General features: G+C 36.5%; 1 protein-coding gene across 1 annotated transcript; it reads right to left on the bottom strand.

The window, feature by feature from the left end:
* Positions 1–113: 113 nt before the first annotated feature.
* Positions 114–6,130, bottom strand: LOC104155988 (bile acid receptor-like; the record flags this gene model as incomplete). Its single annotated transcript, XM_009708151.1, has 9 exons — positions 6,040–6,130; positions 4,485–4,850; positions 3,704–3,844; positions 2,957–3,096; positions 2,763–2,867; positions 2,566–2,665; positions 1,275–1,403; positions 660–779; positions 114–227 (listed from the first exon to the last, which is right to left on the bottom strand). Coding segments are annotated over exons 1-9 (1,306 nt in total), but the record flags the coding sequence as incomplete, so codon positions are not given.
* Positions 6,131–19,799: the final 13,669 nt, after the last annotated feature.

The raw sequence follows: 19,799 nt of genomic DNA, 5'->3' as shown, positions 1-19,799 counted from the left end.
GGGGGCGCAGAGCGCTGCCGCACCTGCGGGCTCGGTGGGTGGAGGTGGGCAGGCCCTGGGGCAGGTGCAAGGTCGTTGTAATACGCGTAATAGCTAGTCGGCTCCCAGTTTACCTGAAAAAAACACAGTTGTTGCTACAAGCAGGGCATATTCAGTCTCAGTCACTTTCAGTTCCCCCATGCTTCTGTAGAAGTAAAACAGTGCGGTAATAAACTCTTCGGTTATACCTTAAAAATGAAATAAAATAATTAGATTGTTATTTCAGTGCAGAAACAGGTACTGCTATTACAAATCATCTTTGTCCTAATCTTTTAAGGCCCCAGGCTGTTCCATTGCATGCAATAGTTAGCAAACTTTGTGAAAACAATGTTAATTTCTAAAGTTGTAACAAAAGTTGTATTGCAGTTGTACTGTGGAGCTTTTGATATATATGGCTCAAGGCTTTATCCTAGGATATAAGCAAACATGAACACTACCTTTTCTTTCCATGAGGATGTAATGCCTGCGCATGTAACAAAGCAGCTCGAGGGAAGGGAGAGGAAGAGGAGAAGAGAAGAGAAGAAGCAGTGGCTGCTCTGACAGTGTTGCTCACTGTGATTAAGACCAGGGCCAGCAAAGCAAAAGATTCCCAAGTATTTTGATTCTGAGACCTCTATTACCTGTGGTAGTAGTGGAAGTTGGGCTCTCTTCATTGTGAGACATTTCCATGGAATAAATGTTGTTTTTATCAAGGTTTGGAACGTGACAACATGTCCCATGATCAGAAAGTCTTACATGACCTGGAACAAGACAGATGACAGTTCCCAGCCAAGCTTAGTGTGACTTTAAATATTTGTCAGTGTCTGCTTTGAAGATATATACCTGCAAATGTGTTAATTTTTCCCAGATGCATGCAGGTAGAAAAAATAGATCTTTTGGGCATCCAGCACCAAGTTCATTGGTTGCATTATTGTTGGTCAAAGTCTCTTGTGTTAAACTTGACACAATATATAATATGTCATTAATATAGCTAATATTATCCATCCACCCCACAATTTGTGCAAACACTCAAAAATGTAGCTCTCTGCTTGGAACTAATAGGAGGAAAACAGAGATCCAAAAAAAACCTATGAAAGGTACATAGGCATTACTGGTACTATTCTAAGTACCACTATGCTTGAATAGGAAATTATTTGAAATAAAGTGAATTAAAATTAATGGAAATTGTTTCAAAATTTCAATAGGAGGCAGAACTTCCTACTGGTTTTAATAGAAAGCTTGCTAGTCAAACTTACTTTCACTTGTTGATGGTTGGCATTCACTAATTCTTTGGTTATATATTTGGGCTGAACGCAAAAACATTGCCTCGACTGTTGAGCCTTTTAGCAGTGCGATCTGATCTTCACTAGCTAAACTTTCAAATCCTGCAGAGAAAGAGTCATGTTAAGAATCAAGGAAGGCTGTGGCTGTCTTTAAGCCCCAAACATGACCTAACATGAGTTGATAAAATGATTTTTTTAGTAAATGCCTCTACTGGAAAGGAGGAGCCATATTAAAAGATGCATGTGCCAAAGACTATTGGGATCTTTCTTGCTTGCTAGTTTGCAGGCTAGACAAAAAAAAAAAAAAAAGGTGTCAGTTGTCAGTGTCCAGTGTTAGAAGATTCACAGGAAGATACAAATAAGAAAGTAAGACTAAGCAAGACCTCACTGAAAATCTCTTCCTAATATCTGATTTGTATTACATGGCCTAATACTAAGCAATGTAGCAAATTTATAAAGTCACTGTGGATATTCTCCTTATTCATTGGTATATTTTTTAAAATTGTGTTCATCTTTTGACAAACTCATTATCTGCACTTAGAATTCAAGAATAAAGGAATTTTATTGATTCTTTTCTTAATCCCAATCAAAGCAGAATACGTAACATAAGAAAACAAAGAGCTCATCTATTCTTTCAGATCTGTTCCACAGTAGTGCTAAATTACATCAAATATCTGCTTTAGACATGTTGATTGACTTTCATCAATAAGTTTTACAACTTAAAGAGTAATGAAAAAATTATCACCCTCCCTGTCAAATGTTATTTTGTCAACTTTACACTGAAATGCAGTAAATTTATTTGCACGTTCCCTTGTTCTTTATTAAAGGAAAATATGAATTGGAGCACCTGGTCAGTCCCTTCTGTGCTGCCTTTTCCTTTGAAGGAACATCTGGTTTTTTCTTTGATGATTATGATAAATTGTGAACTGAAATGGATTTCAGAGAATGTGTTGAAATAGTAATTCACTCAAGATGGTATTTTGAAGTCCATGTGCTTTCAGAAAATGTCTCTACTCCATGTCAGAAATGGAAAAGAAATCTAATCATAGCAAGCTTTTGAAGTCAATGCTTCTAACTTGTCCTCATGACAAGTAAATGGTAACCCTGCTCGTTAGAGTTGGAGGAAAAAATAGTCAGTTGAATGAGAGTTTTCTTACAGCCTGTATTTTTCTTAGATTTATGCCATCGGTATGGTTTCTGTCTCTTTAAAAAAAAAAAAAAGAGTCACACTGTTCTGTAGTATTTCCCAAAGGAAGAAACTTACCTGGAAGTCTTTTTGTGAAATCCACTAACACTTGTACATGGACAACTGCTGTCTCTGAAAGACGGAGAAAACTTTCCTCAGGACTTGCAGTTTCTTGTAGCTGAATGAAAGAGCGTTTAGACATCTGATATAACCAAGATACAGTGCTTAGGACAATAGTAACTTAGCAGTGCAGGCTGATTGTTCTGTATACTTACAAACTTTTTTGCTTCCTCAAAGGGAATTGTGTATTTTTGGTGTGCTGCTACAATGCGATCAAGAAGTTGATGTTCCCCTGGAGTAAGTTCCATCTTCTCTCTGATCTGTTAAAAGACCAAACAAATCAAGTGACAATCACTTGGGGCAAAAATAAATTATAAAAATAGATATTTTAAATAGAAAAATATCCCACTTTTCCAGATCTTGTTGTAGATGATACATGCTTACTATTCAGTCCCTCATCTTCCAATTTTATGTTGCAAAGAAAACTGCTCTTCTGTTTGAAATTCTTCCTGAGTCGCTTTGACTTGCACTGTACTTCAGTCAGCAAACCTGTGAGGCATGAAAGTGTGTATTAATATGTACATTTTCAAATAATTACAACTTGAAATCATCATTTTTATTATTATAGATAATACGAGTCTTGCATCACAGGAGCCATCACCTATAGGGACCTCCACAAGAATATGGCAATGTGTTATTCATTAGGCGAGTTAGTGTTCACTATCCACCAAAGGCCTGAGTGTTTGCAGTCTTACGCTATCTTGCTTGTTGGTCTGCGACATACAAGCGTGAGAATTTTTCATGAAAGACTATTGTGCAATTTTTTTTTTTCCCCCCAAACACAAAAGCACATCTGATATTACTGCTGTCTTGTCAAGGTTCAGAATATTTAGCTGTATTTTGTTAGTATTTTCTTTTTTTTCTTGAAATGTCTTTGAACGGCAGTCCTCTTAACTTCAGGACATACTTCCCAAGCATTGGTGGTTTCTGCAGATGAAGATGTTACAGGTGCTACAGACTCCAAAGTTAAATTTTCCTACAGCTAAATGAAGTTTAGACCAATACTATTTAGCTCTAATGAGGAGAAGAGATTGACTTTGGAAAAGGTTTTATCTGAGTTGATTAGTGAAGTAGCCAGCATGGAAGGAGCACTTACATTCCGCTAGCATTCCCACAGCTTTACACTTCTTCAAGCGACATTCCTGACACTTCCTTCGCATGTACATGTCCATTTCACAATGACCACCATTCTTGCATCGATATACTGCATTTTTGGTTATGCTACGTCGAAAGAAGCCTACAGACAAGGATCAGGTTATGACTGAAGGAATCTAAGGAGCTTTATCTCATAATGATTTAAAGAATTAAAGTGACTTTTGGAGTTTTTTGGGGTGTTTTGTTTTGTTTTGTTTTTACAGTGGAAACATTACCTTGATTTTAAATTTGCTTTTTAACAACATAGTTATGTCTTGTTCTTTCTGACTAATATTAATCACTGCTTTCCTTACCTGATCAAGACAGCTCCCATATAGCAAGTTAAAAATAAGTAGCAAGTAATTATTACTCGATTTTATGTCATTCTAATAATAAGTAAAGTTAATAACACTGAAGTAAATCTATAATAAATGGTCATGAGAAAATCAGCACCTGCTTAAACAGACACTATTCTAGTGAATAATCAATGCAAAAATGAGATGCATGAAATGCTCATATTAAATACATGCTGTGAAAGCATTTCTTCAAAAAATGTTATAAAAATGTGAATCTGAAGTAAACATGTTAGATAAAGGGTCCCTTAGATAAATTAACATCCTCTGTAGAAACATCAGTGTAAAAAATAATGAAATCTGTTTGCTTAAATCACAGAAGTGGAACATTATGTTGAGCGCTGTGGGGCCATGGTCCTGGGCAAGATACAGATCAGCCTGTTCTCTTACCTTTACAGCCTTCGCAGGTAAGTGCATTATAGTGATAGCCTGAGGCCTTGTCACCACACACAACACACAGCTCCTCCTGCCCCTTCAGTCTCAAAGAAGAATGGTTTAATCTTGGCCGTTTTAATCCTTGGTATCCACCATCATCAATGTGGGGAGCCATGAAAGGGGGCTTGCTTAATTCACAGCTGCTGATGACACACTGCCCGTCACTGTACTGAGGGTCCAGGCCATATGTGCTGTATTGGGACTGAGAAGGTTGTGACTGTAATACTGGAGGAGGATTTTGAACTGTTGAGTATTGGCAGTAAGGTGCAGTCTGAAAATCGGTGTCTTGCAGCTGGTAGTTGATGTGCTCTGGTAAAACATCTAGATACAGAAGAAATTGAAAATTAAATAAAAACCTGAAGAATATCTCAACATCAACTACTTGAAAGTTTTAAAATGTTTTACAGATTAAATATTTAATAATAAATATTAGAGGAACACATTTTCAGAAGAGCAGTCTAACACACTTTTACATGTGCTGCCTTTAATGTTTCTAAGTATAATTTTAGATGTAGTAAAAATAGCTTAGTAACAGTTTGAGCAATGTCATGTGGGTGGCACTGGACTCTTGTTAGTACCTAACTGAATATCACTTGCCAACTGATGATATAGATACCTTTAGACTTTACACTTAAAGGTTATTTTTATTAGTTGTCCACATTACAGAAGAATATTTTCCCATAGGTAAGTGAATTTGTTAATGAGTGAAATGTTTGTTATTGATACATATTTCAGGCATAATCTTGCAAATGTTGTACAACAAGTCTAAGAAAGATAGTCCAGAAATTATAGAGTGGTAAAAATTACTGTGACAGGAGTCTTAAAGTTGAAATTCAATAGAGTAAAAAGCAGAGGCAGGTTTTATTTAGTGTTTTTCCACATATAATCCTTTATAGTTATGAAATTTTATTTTAGCAAAATGTAGGTACAGAATTTTGAAGAGCGCTTCTTCCTGACTTCCTATCTGTAGAGTTTTAATTTTATCCAACCCCCCTTAAATGTACACAGCTGTACTGAAGGAAGCTTGTGCAACATGCATCATGTTTCATTCTTCCTTTGGGGTTGTGCAAATCTCTGTAAAAACAAATTGGAAAAGTTTGGGGGGGGGGGTTGAGCAATTTGGAGGTCTTTTTAATGGGCTTTTACTCATCCAGAATCAAATTAATTATTCCAATTATAGTTATATAAGCTATAGAATAACCATTATCTATTTATAATGTATCTGGAATACTGTAATAAAACCTGTATCTTCTTCATGCAAGTCAAAGGGAGACAGCACTAGTAATGTTCATATGAACGGATCAGTCAGCATAATCACATTATGTACAAAAATCTGTATGAGCACATGCGAATATATTTCAGTACACTTTCAATATGGACTTGATAGTCAAATGTGTAGCTTCTAAGAGCTTGTAAAGATAAACTAAAATGAAGAAAATAATGGGAATTCCCACAGATGTTCATTTTACTATACTGCTTTTTCATAATACAAAAATTTTGCTTTACTCACCATAATACTGTATGGGCTCAGGAAGACAATACCCATCAGGTACAGTAACAAATGTATTTGCCATATTCTGCTCCCAATTGCGCTGTCTCATTCACTTCGCTATGTGATAGACTTTGAAGAAGGCAACCTAGAGAAATGGAAAAGTAAGAGAAACATCATGTGAGAAAGAATTGCTGGGTAGGTTTAGCTACAGAGCTAAAACCAGAAAACTCCAGAATATGGAACATTTTGCAGATCAGAGACATGTGCAAAGTCACATGATACTTTCAGTGAGGTTGCAAAACGATTGATTGTCCTAATAGTATAGATTCAGGATAGAGTCTATTCCTAAATTTTCAAGTTATATTTAGAACTGTTTTGCTCCGAATTTTACACAAAACTAGTTCAGGAAGAGATTAAAAGCAGCTTCACTGGATAGAAGAAACTTGCTTTCAGAATGAGTTAGGGCATTCGCACTAATGTGGATGTGGTGGATGCTCTGTTTCTGCACAAAGATGAGCTTTTAGTGAAATTGCTTCATTCACTTTTAATTCAAATTTGAAGCAAGCAAATACAGGAAAATACCCTGGAAAGGCCAGCATAGGATATCTCTTCCCCATGTAAATACTCTTTTATGCAGTAAAAGTCATCTTTGCCTCAGTTAAGCACTGCATAATTTACATTAGGTTCCAAATTTAAGAGCCTATATTCCTTTAAGAGTACAAAGAAACCAGTGAAGACCAAAACAATCAATCTCATATAGGATGTATTGCCCTCTAGAGAGCTTTTCTCTGTCCCTTGATTATTGAAGGAGCCTGGGCTGCTGGCTGGATGCTTTGACATTCACCATAACAAAGTGTTCTGAGAGCTCACAGTGACACAGTTGGTGTGGAATACCTATTGTGCTTTGAGTTCAAAACTTATCCTATTTTTCAATAGTTTGTCTTTATAGAGAGGTTCTGAAAAAGTGTGTTCTAAAAATTCTTGAAAGAGTTTTAGAAAAAACAGAATGTCTATGTAGACACTAGCATGAGATGGGTTTAAGGTTACATATGTGTATAGACAATGTCTGGTATTGCTTAGCAATTGAGTGGTAATGGAGTAGCCATTAGAGAAGTAAGTAGGAAATACTTTTCTTGCCCCCTTGTCCCTCTGCATGTGTGGAATGTATGAGACCATCACTGGTTAAAAGTATGTTGTATTTGATGCCCATGGAGTAAGGACTTTACAAGACAATTTGCCAGTCAACTATTCATAGGCTTTCCCCGAGCAGACAGGAAGGACGGAAAAGGCAAGTAAGTACATGCAAAGTATAGCAAAGCAAACTCCTACGTGTGCAACAGCATTATCTGTATATGTCTCTTGCAGAATTTACAGCAAATTGGGTTTAAAAATCTTCCTTGAAAGGCTCAAATGTTGGGTTTTGTGCAATACCTGTACCTAGCTGCAGCTGAGAAAATGAATATATCATTTCAGGGAACCTGAACTGAAGTCATGTCTTGAAAGACATGCATCCCTTTCCCAAAAACTGGACGTATCTTTGGAGCTGAACACTTTCTCTTCATGTTGTCAGTAGAAGGTGAAAAGATGCAGTAAGGCTGGAATGCTGATTTTTTTTTGTTATCTCGTCTAGTAAATATTTGTTTGAGAGAGAAATGACTCACTGAATCATGAGATCCTTATCAGTTAGATCAGTTTGGCCTGGGCAAAGTCTACATTTTTCCCAAAAAAATGTGTATTTGCTGAAGAAATGTGTTTCTGGATTCCAGTAGTTTCTTTAAAAAAAAAAATAATAGAAGCTAAAATAAAACTACTCTGATCCAGTCTGAAAAAAAATATTATATTGGGTGTATGAAATACATATTACCAAATGCAAGGTGGTCGGTTGATTAAGCATTCTAAATCTTGGAAGCAGACTTTCATTAGCCAAAGTTTCCTCAATTTAGGTATTGTATGAGAATGGATTTGAGGATTTAGCCCTTCTTACTGATTTTTATGGCTAATAAAAGTTATCAACTGCATCCACAGAATTCCCAGCTTAGAATGAAACTTTGTAAATTGAAACTCTTAAATTAAGAGAGTGTTATAACAGTATTAATAGTAAATCCAGTGGTTATTTATTTAAGGAATGCTATATTGTCTTGAAATGAGACTTAATGGTCATGCCTGTGCATTAATGTTAACTGTTTTATTTCCTGACACTTGAGAATTCAGCATTAACAAGCTTGTTCTTCTGATATAATAGCATTGTGCTTTTTAAAACAAAACATATAAAGAACATATAAAGATATACAAAGAAGGAACTTAATTTTCTAGGACAGGAAAGTTTTGATTATTTATAAGATTGACTGTCACCTTTGCCTCACCCTTTATATACGAGTCAGCCAGCAGTAGGGAAGCCTCCTCCAAACTTTAGGAGTTACTGAAATTTCATAATGCATTATATGCTGGTCACTCAAAAGTTCAGTAGCTGTCCCTAATCTCTCACACCTCATGGGAGTGAACCATGACCTAAAGGACACTTCTTCAGCCCACACATACATTCATTAACCCTTTGCCCTGCAGGCAAGTAAATTCTGCATGCACACAAAGCTTAGCTATGCACTGTGAAGCTATGGAATCCTTGACAGAATGTAGCATACATGCCCAATTGTAATTTTCAAAACACAGTAACTTGGACAAAGTTGAAATAAGATTGGAGTAAGAGCTTTGGGTGTTTGAGGCAGTTATAGTCATGCCATTCCAAACCAAAATATTTTCTGCCTATTTTTCTCTTTTCTGTGTATTCAAAATATAGCCATATGTTTTGTGTATGTGTGCTTTAAAAAGGAAGCAAAAAAAAAAAGAAATATATTCCCAAAGATGATGCATAAAGGTCTTTAGCCTAAAAAGTGGAAATAGCTGAAAACAAAAGAAGATTAATTTTTTAATATCTTGTTTCGTAGAATCACAAGCAGTAACACAGTTAGGATGAAAGTCTTTAGTCCTTAGTCAGACGTACTGCCCTGAAAGAAAATGTCATCTGCGTAAAGGCGCATACTGTTCCCTGCTTTTCCTTCTTCTCAGTTACTTCTGAGGTGCTGTTTCTGCTGGATATTTTAATGCGTGAAATCCTGATCATTGGGAAGGAATGGTGTTTCTGTGGTTTTGGGAGTTGTTTTTTTTTTCCCAGGAGATATGACCTAGACTCTAGGTTGCTTAAGCGCATTTGAAAATGTTGCACTTTTACAGGCTTAGTTTTGACAGTAATCAGTCTTCTGAACTAATAACATTCAATATGAACTGGAATGTATGCTGATTCAAGGGGTTGGTTATCTATCTAATACAGAAGTTAGCAACATTCAGTTATTAGTCCTAACTGAAAGACTTTTCAATGCATCAAAGATGGAAGCCATTAAAGGAAAAAAAAAAAAGCCGTTAATTGATAAAAGTAAAGTGGAATTACAAACCAGTCACTTAACAGAATGTACAGGTTCAGACTAGAATACATGCTGTACATCTATTTATTGTTATTTATGGTGAAAGATGTTGGTTTTATCATTTTTATTGCTATAAAATACCATATCATAAAGTAACATATTATCAAATTTATTAAGATGCAAAACATACTTCTTGTAGAAGAGGCTCCAGGGAGCTCTTTAAGAGGTATGTATTGACAGTACTTTAACTGTTATCGTAAATATTTTGACTGTTGAGTCATAGGAAAATGTCTTGTTTACAGGGAATTTTAGAAACTCAAGCTGAAGGTCTTCAACATTTATTTAACACATCTTGTGGCATGTTAATGATCATGTAGTGGAAGTAGATAGCACATTTCAATCTCAGTGTTAATCGCTGTACTTCTTTTTCCTTCTGGAAAGCATAGCTTAATTTTTTAATTTGTGAAGTTTAAATGAAAAAATGAACAAAATTTTAACTGAGCACAATCAGTGGCAACTATATGCGATGCTATGTGAGATATTTCATTTCACTCAAGCAATTCAGTAATCACTTGGTTACTGTAATTAAACAATGATTTTGCAGGGGAAGTTGTAGGATCACTTGATTGATCCTATATGCACCTTATATACATTATTAAGGTTTTATCCGTTTCTCCCAGTTTTAATGTGCTAAGTACCTCCCCAAAGCTGCTGTTTGAAGAAATCCTGCTTTTCCTCTCATTAAATGTGTTTCTTCCTTGTCATATAATAACCATAATAGGAATTGGCTTATTTCACTAATGGGCTGTGTTGCAATTATCTTGAAATCTTCCTTTGGAATTGTTACCCCATGAATAATTATCTAAAAGGTATAATTGTTATACATCATAAAATAACAGATTAGAGGTTGTTTGAAACTTACAGTTTTCCAGGTACTTTGTGGAAGGGAAACTAATAATTGAATTTAAAAGTTGTTTTATTTCACTCTGTATGTCAAACAAAGTACTATTGGAACAAATTCTTGTCAGTAGGATACCAAATGTAAAAGTGCATGTTTTCTATTTTCATTAAGACAGCCGTTTAAAAAGAAAGAAAGAAAAAAAAAAGGAAAAAGAAGAAAAAAGCCCAATGTCTGAAATATTTTCACATGGCAAATTGATTTATGGCTAGAGCAACAATTTATAATCCAAGAGCATTCACAGAAGTAAATGAAATACTTACGGTAGTTTCAGAGAGTTTCTTGCTTCCAGAGTTGAGTCTGCTGCACTGTAGCACTGATCCTAGCTCTGATCCTCTGAGTCCAGCTGGAGCAAACTGGGCCTTTTCCCTATTTATCAGTTTCTGTGCATACACTAGGCTCCAGACACTCTGCAGAGCAATGCTACGGCTCTGAGACACAAACTTCCCACACAGCCTTTTCTGGGGTCAAAGCAAGGGCAGCTGCAAGTCCACATAAATCAAATAATAACTGGGTCATCACAAACAGAGGCCATGGGGACCCTCACGTCACTGTTTCCCAGAGTTCTCCCTGTCTGATTACTAAATATTCTGCTTTCTTGGTAGAATTTAAAATTCTCCCATTTTGATTGCTTAACATTGACATGTCTGAGTGCTAATGGATAACGTTCATTTGCTGGGCAGAGAAAGTATTGCAATGGTAGTATTTGGAGATATCTACGTAGCATACTAGTTGAATTTGGAAACGCTTGATTAGGCCAGTATCTCCAAACACAAAACACTTACCTTATTCGCCCTGTGCTAATTCTGACATACCTGTGTTGATGCAGCACACACATGGCTCGTGCATGTCTGCATAACAGACAGTGATTGTTAGCAACTTTTGTTGCTGCTTATTTTGCAAAATTTCATTCTTAAAACCCGAAGTATTTCCATTATTAATAATTTCTAATAAATTAATCATTACAACTTGAGGGTTTCATCACTTCCCAGATACAAGATAAGATCTTTTGAATAGGGCATTTTCTTGTTAGGTTTCATTCATTACGCTTGCTCCCTAACACGATGCATAACAGGTTGCAAACATGCTAACTCCAGAAGAAGGTCACTTTTATTCTGTGTGAGAAGACTTACCTCAGGAAAAAATGGTTCTGTTGTATACTTCATGGACTTAGATGGCAAAGGGAAAAACTCATTTCCTGTTGGTTATCTTACTGCAAAGTCACTTAAAATAGTCTTTAGGGACAATAGGTTTTAATGGATGTGTGGCACAATACACAGCAAACTGACATTATTCTTCAAAGGGGAGTCATATTTGTATTCCATAGGCTCCAGAGAAGAGCATGCTAGCTGTAGTCTGGCACCATTTAGGAATCTGTTAGTCTTTGGAGGTGGAATGGTTGAGTCTGGCTTTCAAGAACAAAAAAGATTGACTCGTGGGTGTTATTTGAGCATCTTACAGGTTTTTTTGAGCTTTCAAATGCTCTGCATTGATAATGTGTGGTGACAGAGGGTTGGAATGCATACACTATGCAGTAGAGACAAAGATAATGATCTTGTAAGTTTAATTATGATCAGCATTTGTCCTTCTGGTAAAAGCAGCCTTATACAGCCGCTTACTAAGATGTCAAAAAAAACTTCAGTGGTAAAAATGAAGAATTTACAATTGTTAGAACTAAGATTTTTTTCATAGCAGTAATCCTTTCACATATACCATTGGCTTTTTCATCCAGCTTTTCAGCCTTTCTCATGAAAGCTAGAAGAACAAGCAGAGGTTTGTGAAATATTGCCTTTAGCTTTTAAATACTACTAACTTTTTTTTAGCACTTCTTTCTGATAGAAGAAACCTTACTGGTAGGCTGTTCAAATGTACTATGGGATATGGGTATTTAAAGCCTATTGACTTCGGGAAACTTGAGTCTGAAGCCCAGGTTTTTAGAAGGTATCTAATCTCCATTCTGTTCAGTGTTATAACACAGTGGATTCAGAATAAGTTCAATTTCTAAAATAAGTATATAAGCACCTAAAACTTAGTTGTAGTAGAAATTAACTGCAGTGCCTCATTAAGTATTAGCCCATGGCCATTTATTCCAACCCACATGCTATCTTCATAGCTGTGGTAATAAAACTATTTTGCATAGTCATGTGGTGATTCAGACCAGGTGACTGGTCCATGTTAAACACATATATTTACATTATTTTAACTGATCAATTCTCCTATTCAAAGCTTAGCATGTCAATAAAACTGGGAGACCTGAGAGTCCGCCTGAGTCACAAAAGAATTGCTGCAAACAACAGAAGAATAAACTGTTTTCCATGTTTGTAAAGAATCAAGAAATAAAAATCTTGTTTAGGAGTAAGGGAGATTTAAATTAGATACTAGAGAAAGCAATTACAGTGGTAAAAATAGCACTGGAATAAGTTGCCTGTACAATCTTCAACACTGGATGTTTTGAAGATCGGTTTGGGCAACCTGATATAACTTATGAATTGTTCTGAGTTATTTTCATCTGTAGAGGAGAAGAAAGAACTTTTGAGATCTCTTCCAGCTCTATTTTCTGTTATTTTTCCTTACCGACGTCAATTTTCAAAACACTGATAAAGTCTCTGATCAGTAACATGCCTAGTGCCATTTTAATGGGGAAAGGAAATAATCATATACTTCACGTATGCTTTACTAGAGGTGAGTAAACAAAATATTACTCATAGATACGGCCTGAAAATATTAGCTGAACAAGTTCATATCATGAGCCAAAATCTAGAAGTGCCACTGAAGTGGAGAATAAGGGACACGCATGTTTTTCATGGAAAATAATCAGATCTGATGACATCAATCTGACCTGAACACCTTGTATTGCACTGCTTTTGCATCGTTTCCATCATTAGTGTAAACTGTGAGCTTCTGTGCAATCCAATCTACACAGAATATCTGCCTTCATGCAGTTAGGTCTAAGAATATGATGAGTGTTAAAACTGCAGATCAAGAAAGACCTTCCCTAGATCAATAGCTGTTGAGAGAATTAATTTTCAAGCTGAGCAGAATTCTTTGTTCATATGAACTAGAGATTCTAGATCTCTCTAACTTGTTTGGTATCTGAATAGTTAAAGGAAATCATATCTACTCCAGCTGGATCTTCTCTACATAATTGACCTGTTTGGCTTGATCTGGTATTGGATTGTTTACGTAACTTCAGTAATTAACCACTATCAGCCTCATTAATGAAACATAAACCACCTCTTCTGCTCATTTATAAAGCATTTGTCAAACAAAACTTAAACAAAGGGCAGAGTCTCAGCAAAGTAACAGTCCTTCAAAAGCTACCGAGAGTCTGACTACAAGTCATTACGGTCATTTTGTTTTTGTTTTTCAGTAAAAATGAAACAGAAGTGATGGTGTTGTCTATTGCTTTTGGCTAACTTCTCACAAAAACATCTGAGATCTGTCACATGAGGGCAATGATGCCTGGACAACTATTTTGGCCATTTCAGTACAAAATACTGATGTTCCAGCTCATTACTGTAAATCATTAAATGATGAAAGCAAGAGTCAAATACTAAACAATTGCAAGCCTTTGGAAAGCTAATTGCTAATTACAGTAATCGTTGTTATATGTGAGTTAAAGGTTATATTGAAATATAGAATATTTCATTATAGGATTAAGTCTCTCCTGTTAGTAAACTGTCCTGAACAATATTAAAGAAATGAGTATTAACAATACAGTTTATGTATTAAAATGATCTAACTTAATTTTTACCTGTTTTTGTTTCAAAGAAATAAAATGTTTTAGATACAGTGGCAGACAAATAAAAAGTACACTGGCAGACATATACATGCCAAAAATTTTGTGTTCTGAGAGCTATTTGCATTTACAATTTGTTAAGGAACTCATGAAAAAACTGCAAGCTTTCTGTTCACCCTCTCTTCTGGATTATTTGTTAATCTTCAAAAGGTGCAGTGATTCTGGCACTGTTAAGATTTTCTGCATGGATAAACCTAAGCCCTGGGTGAAAAACAGCACAAAGCCTCGTGACTAACATTTTTGCATATTGGTGTTTTCTTGCACTGCTGAAAGGTTTAATTTGAATAGGATGCATATCTGTTGTATGTGGTGGTTTTAATTGTTGGATCATATGTTCCAAGATAGTATCAGGTCCAGAAGCTACAGTAGTAGGAAATCGTCCCTTGTCATATTCGGCACATTCACCAACAATTTGGATGCAAAACTTCAGGACAGGAAAAGGAAGCTTGTGTGGGAACAGTACTAAACTGTATATAGGCATCAGTTATGAGGAGGGTTGCAAAGAACAGAAGAGGTGTGGGATTGCCTGTCAAAGATGACTTAGGTTGTTTTATGTTGTTGTTCACCTAAAATGTAATTAACCTAGAATTTTGAGAAATGTCCTTGTTTAATTGTCTTTATTTGCCTAGTTTGCCTGCAGCAGAGAGAGAACCTTGGTTCACTTGAAACTTAAGAATGTGAGTGTAGTAGGTCAGGGACTATCTTTTTCTGCATACATATATGGCGTCTCTTGGATGGGGTCCCAGCCAGACTGAAGCGCTTAAGATCCAATGTAATACTTCTACTGATGAAACAAAACATTAAAAAAAGATGCTATTTGTACTACAAGTTCACCCAGTACTTCCCCCCTTCTGTAGGTTTTAAACATGTATTTTGTTGCTTCAAGCAACAAGGTTTGTCTGTCATTTCCTTTGAGCACTGGTTTGCAAAACTTTTATCTGCCCTACATGTAGTTTTTTAAAGCAGTACAGTTATTTGCAAAAATTAAAGAGAAATAGTCTTTACAGAGCAAAACTCTATGTTTCAGCAGAGGAATGAGAGTGAGACTAGCCAGGGAAATTTCATCAGGCAGCGCTTTTCAACCTGAATTTATATAGTGTTTAAATACAAAATTATTCAACTATTCCCCCAAAAGGGGTGACGGGGATCTATACAGTGAGCAGCTCCCATTTAGCATTGTAAAGCATCTGTTCATTTAGTTGGTTTAGTGTTAGGTAATATGAATATTCTTTGGTTTTGCATCAAATGTATTAGACAAATCATCATAGTCAAATTAAAAGAGAAACAACTCAGGACAAGAAGAAAGTTCTCATTAAGTTCTTAAATGCTTTCATGGGATGAAATAATGGGAGACCATATCAGACCGGAGAGGAGAAACAATTTTGATCTTTTTAAGACTGATTTTTTTTCTTAATCATAAAGTTGTTGGTTAGTTTTACTATGCATTTGCTTACAGATTTTTCACAAATCTTGAAGAGCTAAACACTTGACTTATGTTGAATTTAATGCAAGAGCCAAACTGCTTTAAACTTGAAAATCTCAAGGCAGCCTACAAAATGTTCCTGGTTTTTCTGTGCATTCTCTTAAGCCGCTAGCTTAAAGCAGAACAGGTACTAATAAGCCCATTCATTCCACACTAACAAAACGTATGGGTATCCTTATGTTCCACCTTTCAATACCCTGTGCCAAATCTATGTGCTTCCCCTTCGTAGGAAGACCAAGATTTGTGAATAAAATGCTCTGGTGCATTGCTATTCAGCAAGACACAATGTTGAAGAAAGTAAAGATATCAACTAAAGCTTGATTATCATCTCCTGCAATGATCCTGGAATTGATAGTTCATAGAGAATACTTGTAACTTTAAGCACTGAGATTCTTAAATGACTGTACTTCTTTGTAGATACAGCAAAGAGAAGCCAAGTTCTGGACCTGATTTCCATGGAGCAGAATATCTTGACACTCTGTATTAAGCATGACAAAATAATTATTGTGTAATCCCTTGGTCAGCATTTTATCAGCAGTGGAGTCTTGCTGCTCAGAGACTGAAATAGCTGGATATATCCATTTGTCAATGATAATGTTTTCCCTTTTTTCCAGCCTGGATTCCATCTTAAGGACATTTGTTTTAATAGTAAAAAGAATATTAGACTCATAAATGTGAGTGCTGTGGTGCAATGGGTGGCTCTTCAAGATTTATCAAAGCAGGATAATTAAGATGAACAATAAGACTGAGTTTCTTGGTAATAACTTCTGTCACAGAATGACTTTGTTTTATGCAACAGTAATCCACCTTGACGTATAGGCTAGGAAGTAAAAGAAGAGGATTCACTTGGCCTCCTGGTCTGTGAGTCTTTATGCTACAGATTTTGTTGAGGGCAATACCAGTGAAATTGTGACAGTAGCTGATGACTGTGTTAACACCATCACTTAATTTTAAGAGCAAGCAGTGAAAAAGTGTTGGGGTGTGTGGTGTGAGAGGGGTCTGTTTAGCTTTTTAAACAAGCTGTAGTTGCTGAAATATTTGGCTGTTAGACACCATTTTTTTCAAGGAAATGAGAAATGTCACATTCAGCTTTTGAAAAGCTGGTGTCTGCTGCATTACTATGTGAGACTTGCGCTTTCAGAGACTTGGCCAAAATTTTTCAAACTGTGCTGACCACAGTTACTATTAACATGAGTTTACCCGAAACCCAAGAATTACCCTAGAAATTTGCCCTTTATTCTTTTATCTATTTCCAGCATTTAGATGCCACTCAATCTGTCACAGATGTTGCCATTTTCTACCAATCAATTCCCCTGTGCATTATTATCCATCATTTACTCCACTGCCAGTTTCTGGATAAGTTACAGGCATTACCTGGTACACATTGTTTTAACATCCTCAGTACCGATGCCTGAACTCTTCCCAGGTTTACAGATACTATGTTGTGCTCAGGATTCTGTGCTGTGTCTGTTACCGATCTCTTTAATCACTTTTCCTGTGCTTTTTGTCCAGATTTCTTTTCTTTTTTATTTTCCTACTGTGAGCAAGAACTTCCTCACCTATACTCAGAAATGCTATGTATTTATTCCATCACAGAAATACTATTTATGATTTTTCAAAGATGGCCTAGAAATGGTTTTCATAGTGTGACAGCTTTGCTGTTTTGGGAGAGCCTCAATGTGCTTCTATCTAGCATATACTTTTCCTGCTAGAACAAATCCATGTTCTGTTTGACAAAATACAGCCATGTGGTTAAGAGTTATTAAAAGCATTAAAGCATTAACCTCTTGTAACCTCATTTTTCACTTTGTACACATACATAAGTGTTTAATCGAATTGAAGTTAAACACTAAAAAGTTTGAGAGGCCAAATTTATACATTCTCTTTAGTTTATACAGAACTGATGTGATAAGCCAAAGGAATTATAAGACACCACTACTTAGAAAATGCTCATCCGTTGATTTGTTTAAGCTCTCTTGCTACATACTAGAAGTTTTGGTGACAAGCATTCCCAGCATTTAAATCAAGGAGCTTTGTCCTAGTGGGATCCGATCTGTGTCCTGGCGCCACACTAGCTTATTCTACTGTCCTTTGGAAGTTGAACAAATGATTCTGTGTCAAAAGATTTGCTGGAGAGGGGGTTAGCCACATCCTTGAGTGAGAACACAAGACTAAGCTCTGTGTGGCATTAGTATTGTAGACCTCATCTTCTCATTCTGCAATTTTATTTCAAGCTGACAAAATCCCACAGAGGGCCTGCACTGATCCTGAAATGAGTGTCTGATATAGCAGTGCTGGCCCTCGTCTCCCTTGCTTGTCTCTACTTGGCATGAAAGGCCAGGATGTAATCTCTGAAGCCACGGGAAAGTGAGTATTAAATATTTTAAGTATAAATGCAAGGAAAAGAACAGGCCAGAGATTCAGACATGCAGTCCAGGTGCAGCTTCTGCTGAGGTGTAATGATCCTTCATGCTGCACAAACAGGTTGTTCCTTTAGCTGACTTCCTGGTAGACATGAATTGTAATTTCCAGTGCTGCATTTCTAAATGGCTCATTGAGTGCCCCCCCTCTGTAAAGCTGTGTTAACTGGAACCTTAGAGATTGCATGTTTGATTTCACAGAACTTCCTTATGTTGAATAAGGTGAAAAATGGGAAGATTCTGAACTGGTACACATATATCATTCCATGTAGCTATATCAGGCCTACTCCTGTGTGGCTGCTCAAAGGCTCTGCAAAAATTGTTATACTAGCAGAGGCTTTAAAGATAGCCACACAGTTGGGAGTATAAGCAGACAGAAGCAACAGTAGGTGCTGAACTGCACAGGTAGGGTCATTTGAGGATACACTAGTGGGGATAGACTGTGGAACAGGGGACACAAGCATTGGCTACAGCTTAGGGTTGTCATGTCTATCTTAGGACAGTGCAATCTTGCGAACTTGTTCCATCACCAGAATGGTAAACACAGTAATATTTGTCAGTTTTCCAAATGTTCATGAATCACCCATTATGAAAAAGGAATTCTGCTAACAAGTTGTTTTTAGTATTCTCTAATAAGAAGAAAAATAAGGAAGGACTAGAAGGTAAAACATGCTATAAAGTAAAGCATGGTCTAGACCTTTAGTTCCACACAAGTTACTATAAAGCAGCATTACATTTCCCAAATTTGCAAACTGTATCTCATACTTTGCTAATGAATCTGCTTCTGATGAAACATTCCAAATGCAGCTGCTTACTCTGTTCTGTTCTGGATTGTATGAATGTTTTGAACTGTTGCTTATATAAAACTATCTTATTCAGCACTTCTGCACTAGGCTTGATTATCTCTGGGATCATAAAGAAACTTCTATCTGATAAAGCATCTTAGATTTTTCTTACGTGTCTGCCTGAATGGGGATTTAAACTTGAAAGATGACTTAAGTCCAAGAGAGTCCTGTTAAAACATTGTTGTTGAAAACATTATTAATAAAGTTGGTAATATTAAAAAAAAAGGTTTGTGGCACAAAGCTAAGCAAAGCATCAAGGACATCACAGATCACTAACAGTAGCTTTAGTTAGCAAATAAGTATCAAAGAAGCGAGTCAGCATTACAAAGCTTGTTATTTTAACTTGAGTAGAGGATGTTTACTGTTAAAAGGGACAAACAAGAATATTAGATAAGATGACAGCTCAACAGATCTCAGACCAGAATTTATCACACAGTGATTAAGGGACTATTTAAAAAGATAACCAGAACCCCCTCGGGTCAAGGATATATGCCCTTCTGCAAACAAACTGCACTACACAGAGCAGCATTCATTTGAACCAGAGGCTTTCCACATGGGGTTCCTCTGAGAAAGCCATGTCGTGAAACACTTTGGAGTCATCACGTTTGAGAACACGAATCCTTGTGCGTGTAAGAGCTCTGGCATGGAGAAAACGTGCAGCATTAGACTTCGACAGATAAACGCATGTTAAAAGGGTGAAGACATTGGCCTATCTAGATTGCTTAGTAATGCTATTTCCCTTGGGAGGTTGTTGTCCCCTCCGCGCAAAAGCCACCCAAGAACAACAAAAAAGCACAAGGGCTTTGAATTTTCCATGTGAAGCGGCTCGGCCAGAGAGGCCTCTGCCGGACCCGGCA

The sequence above is a fragment of the Cariama cristata genome, unplaced genomic scaffold (genome assembly GCF_000690535.1).
Source record: "Cariama cristata isolate BGI_N322 unplaced genomic scaffold, ASM69053v1 Scaffold46089, whole genome shotgun sequence".
Lineage (NCBI taxonomy): Eukaryota > Metazoa > Chordata > Aves > Cariamiformes > Cariamidae > Cariama > Cariama cristata.
Note: the sequence above shows the minus strand (reverse complement) of the source record. Positions and strands in the feature narration are given on the sequence as shown.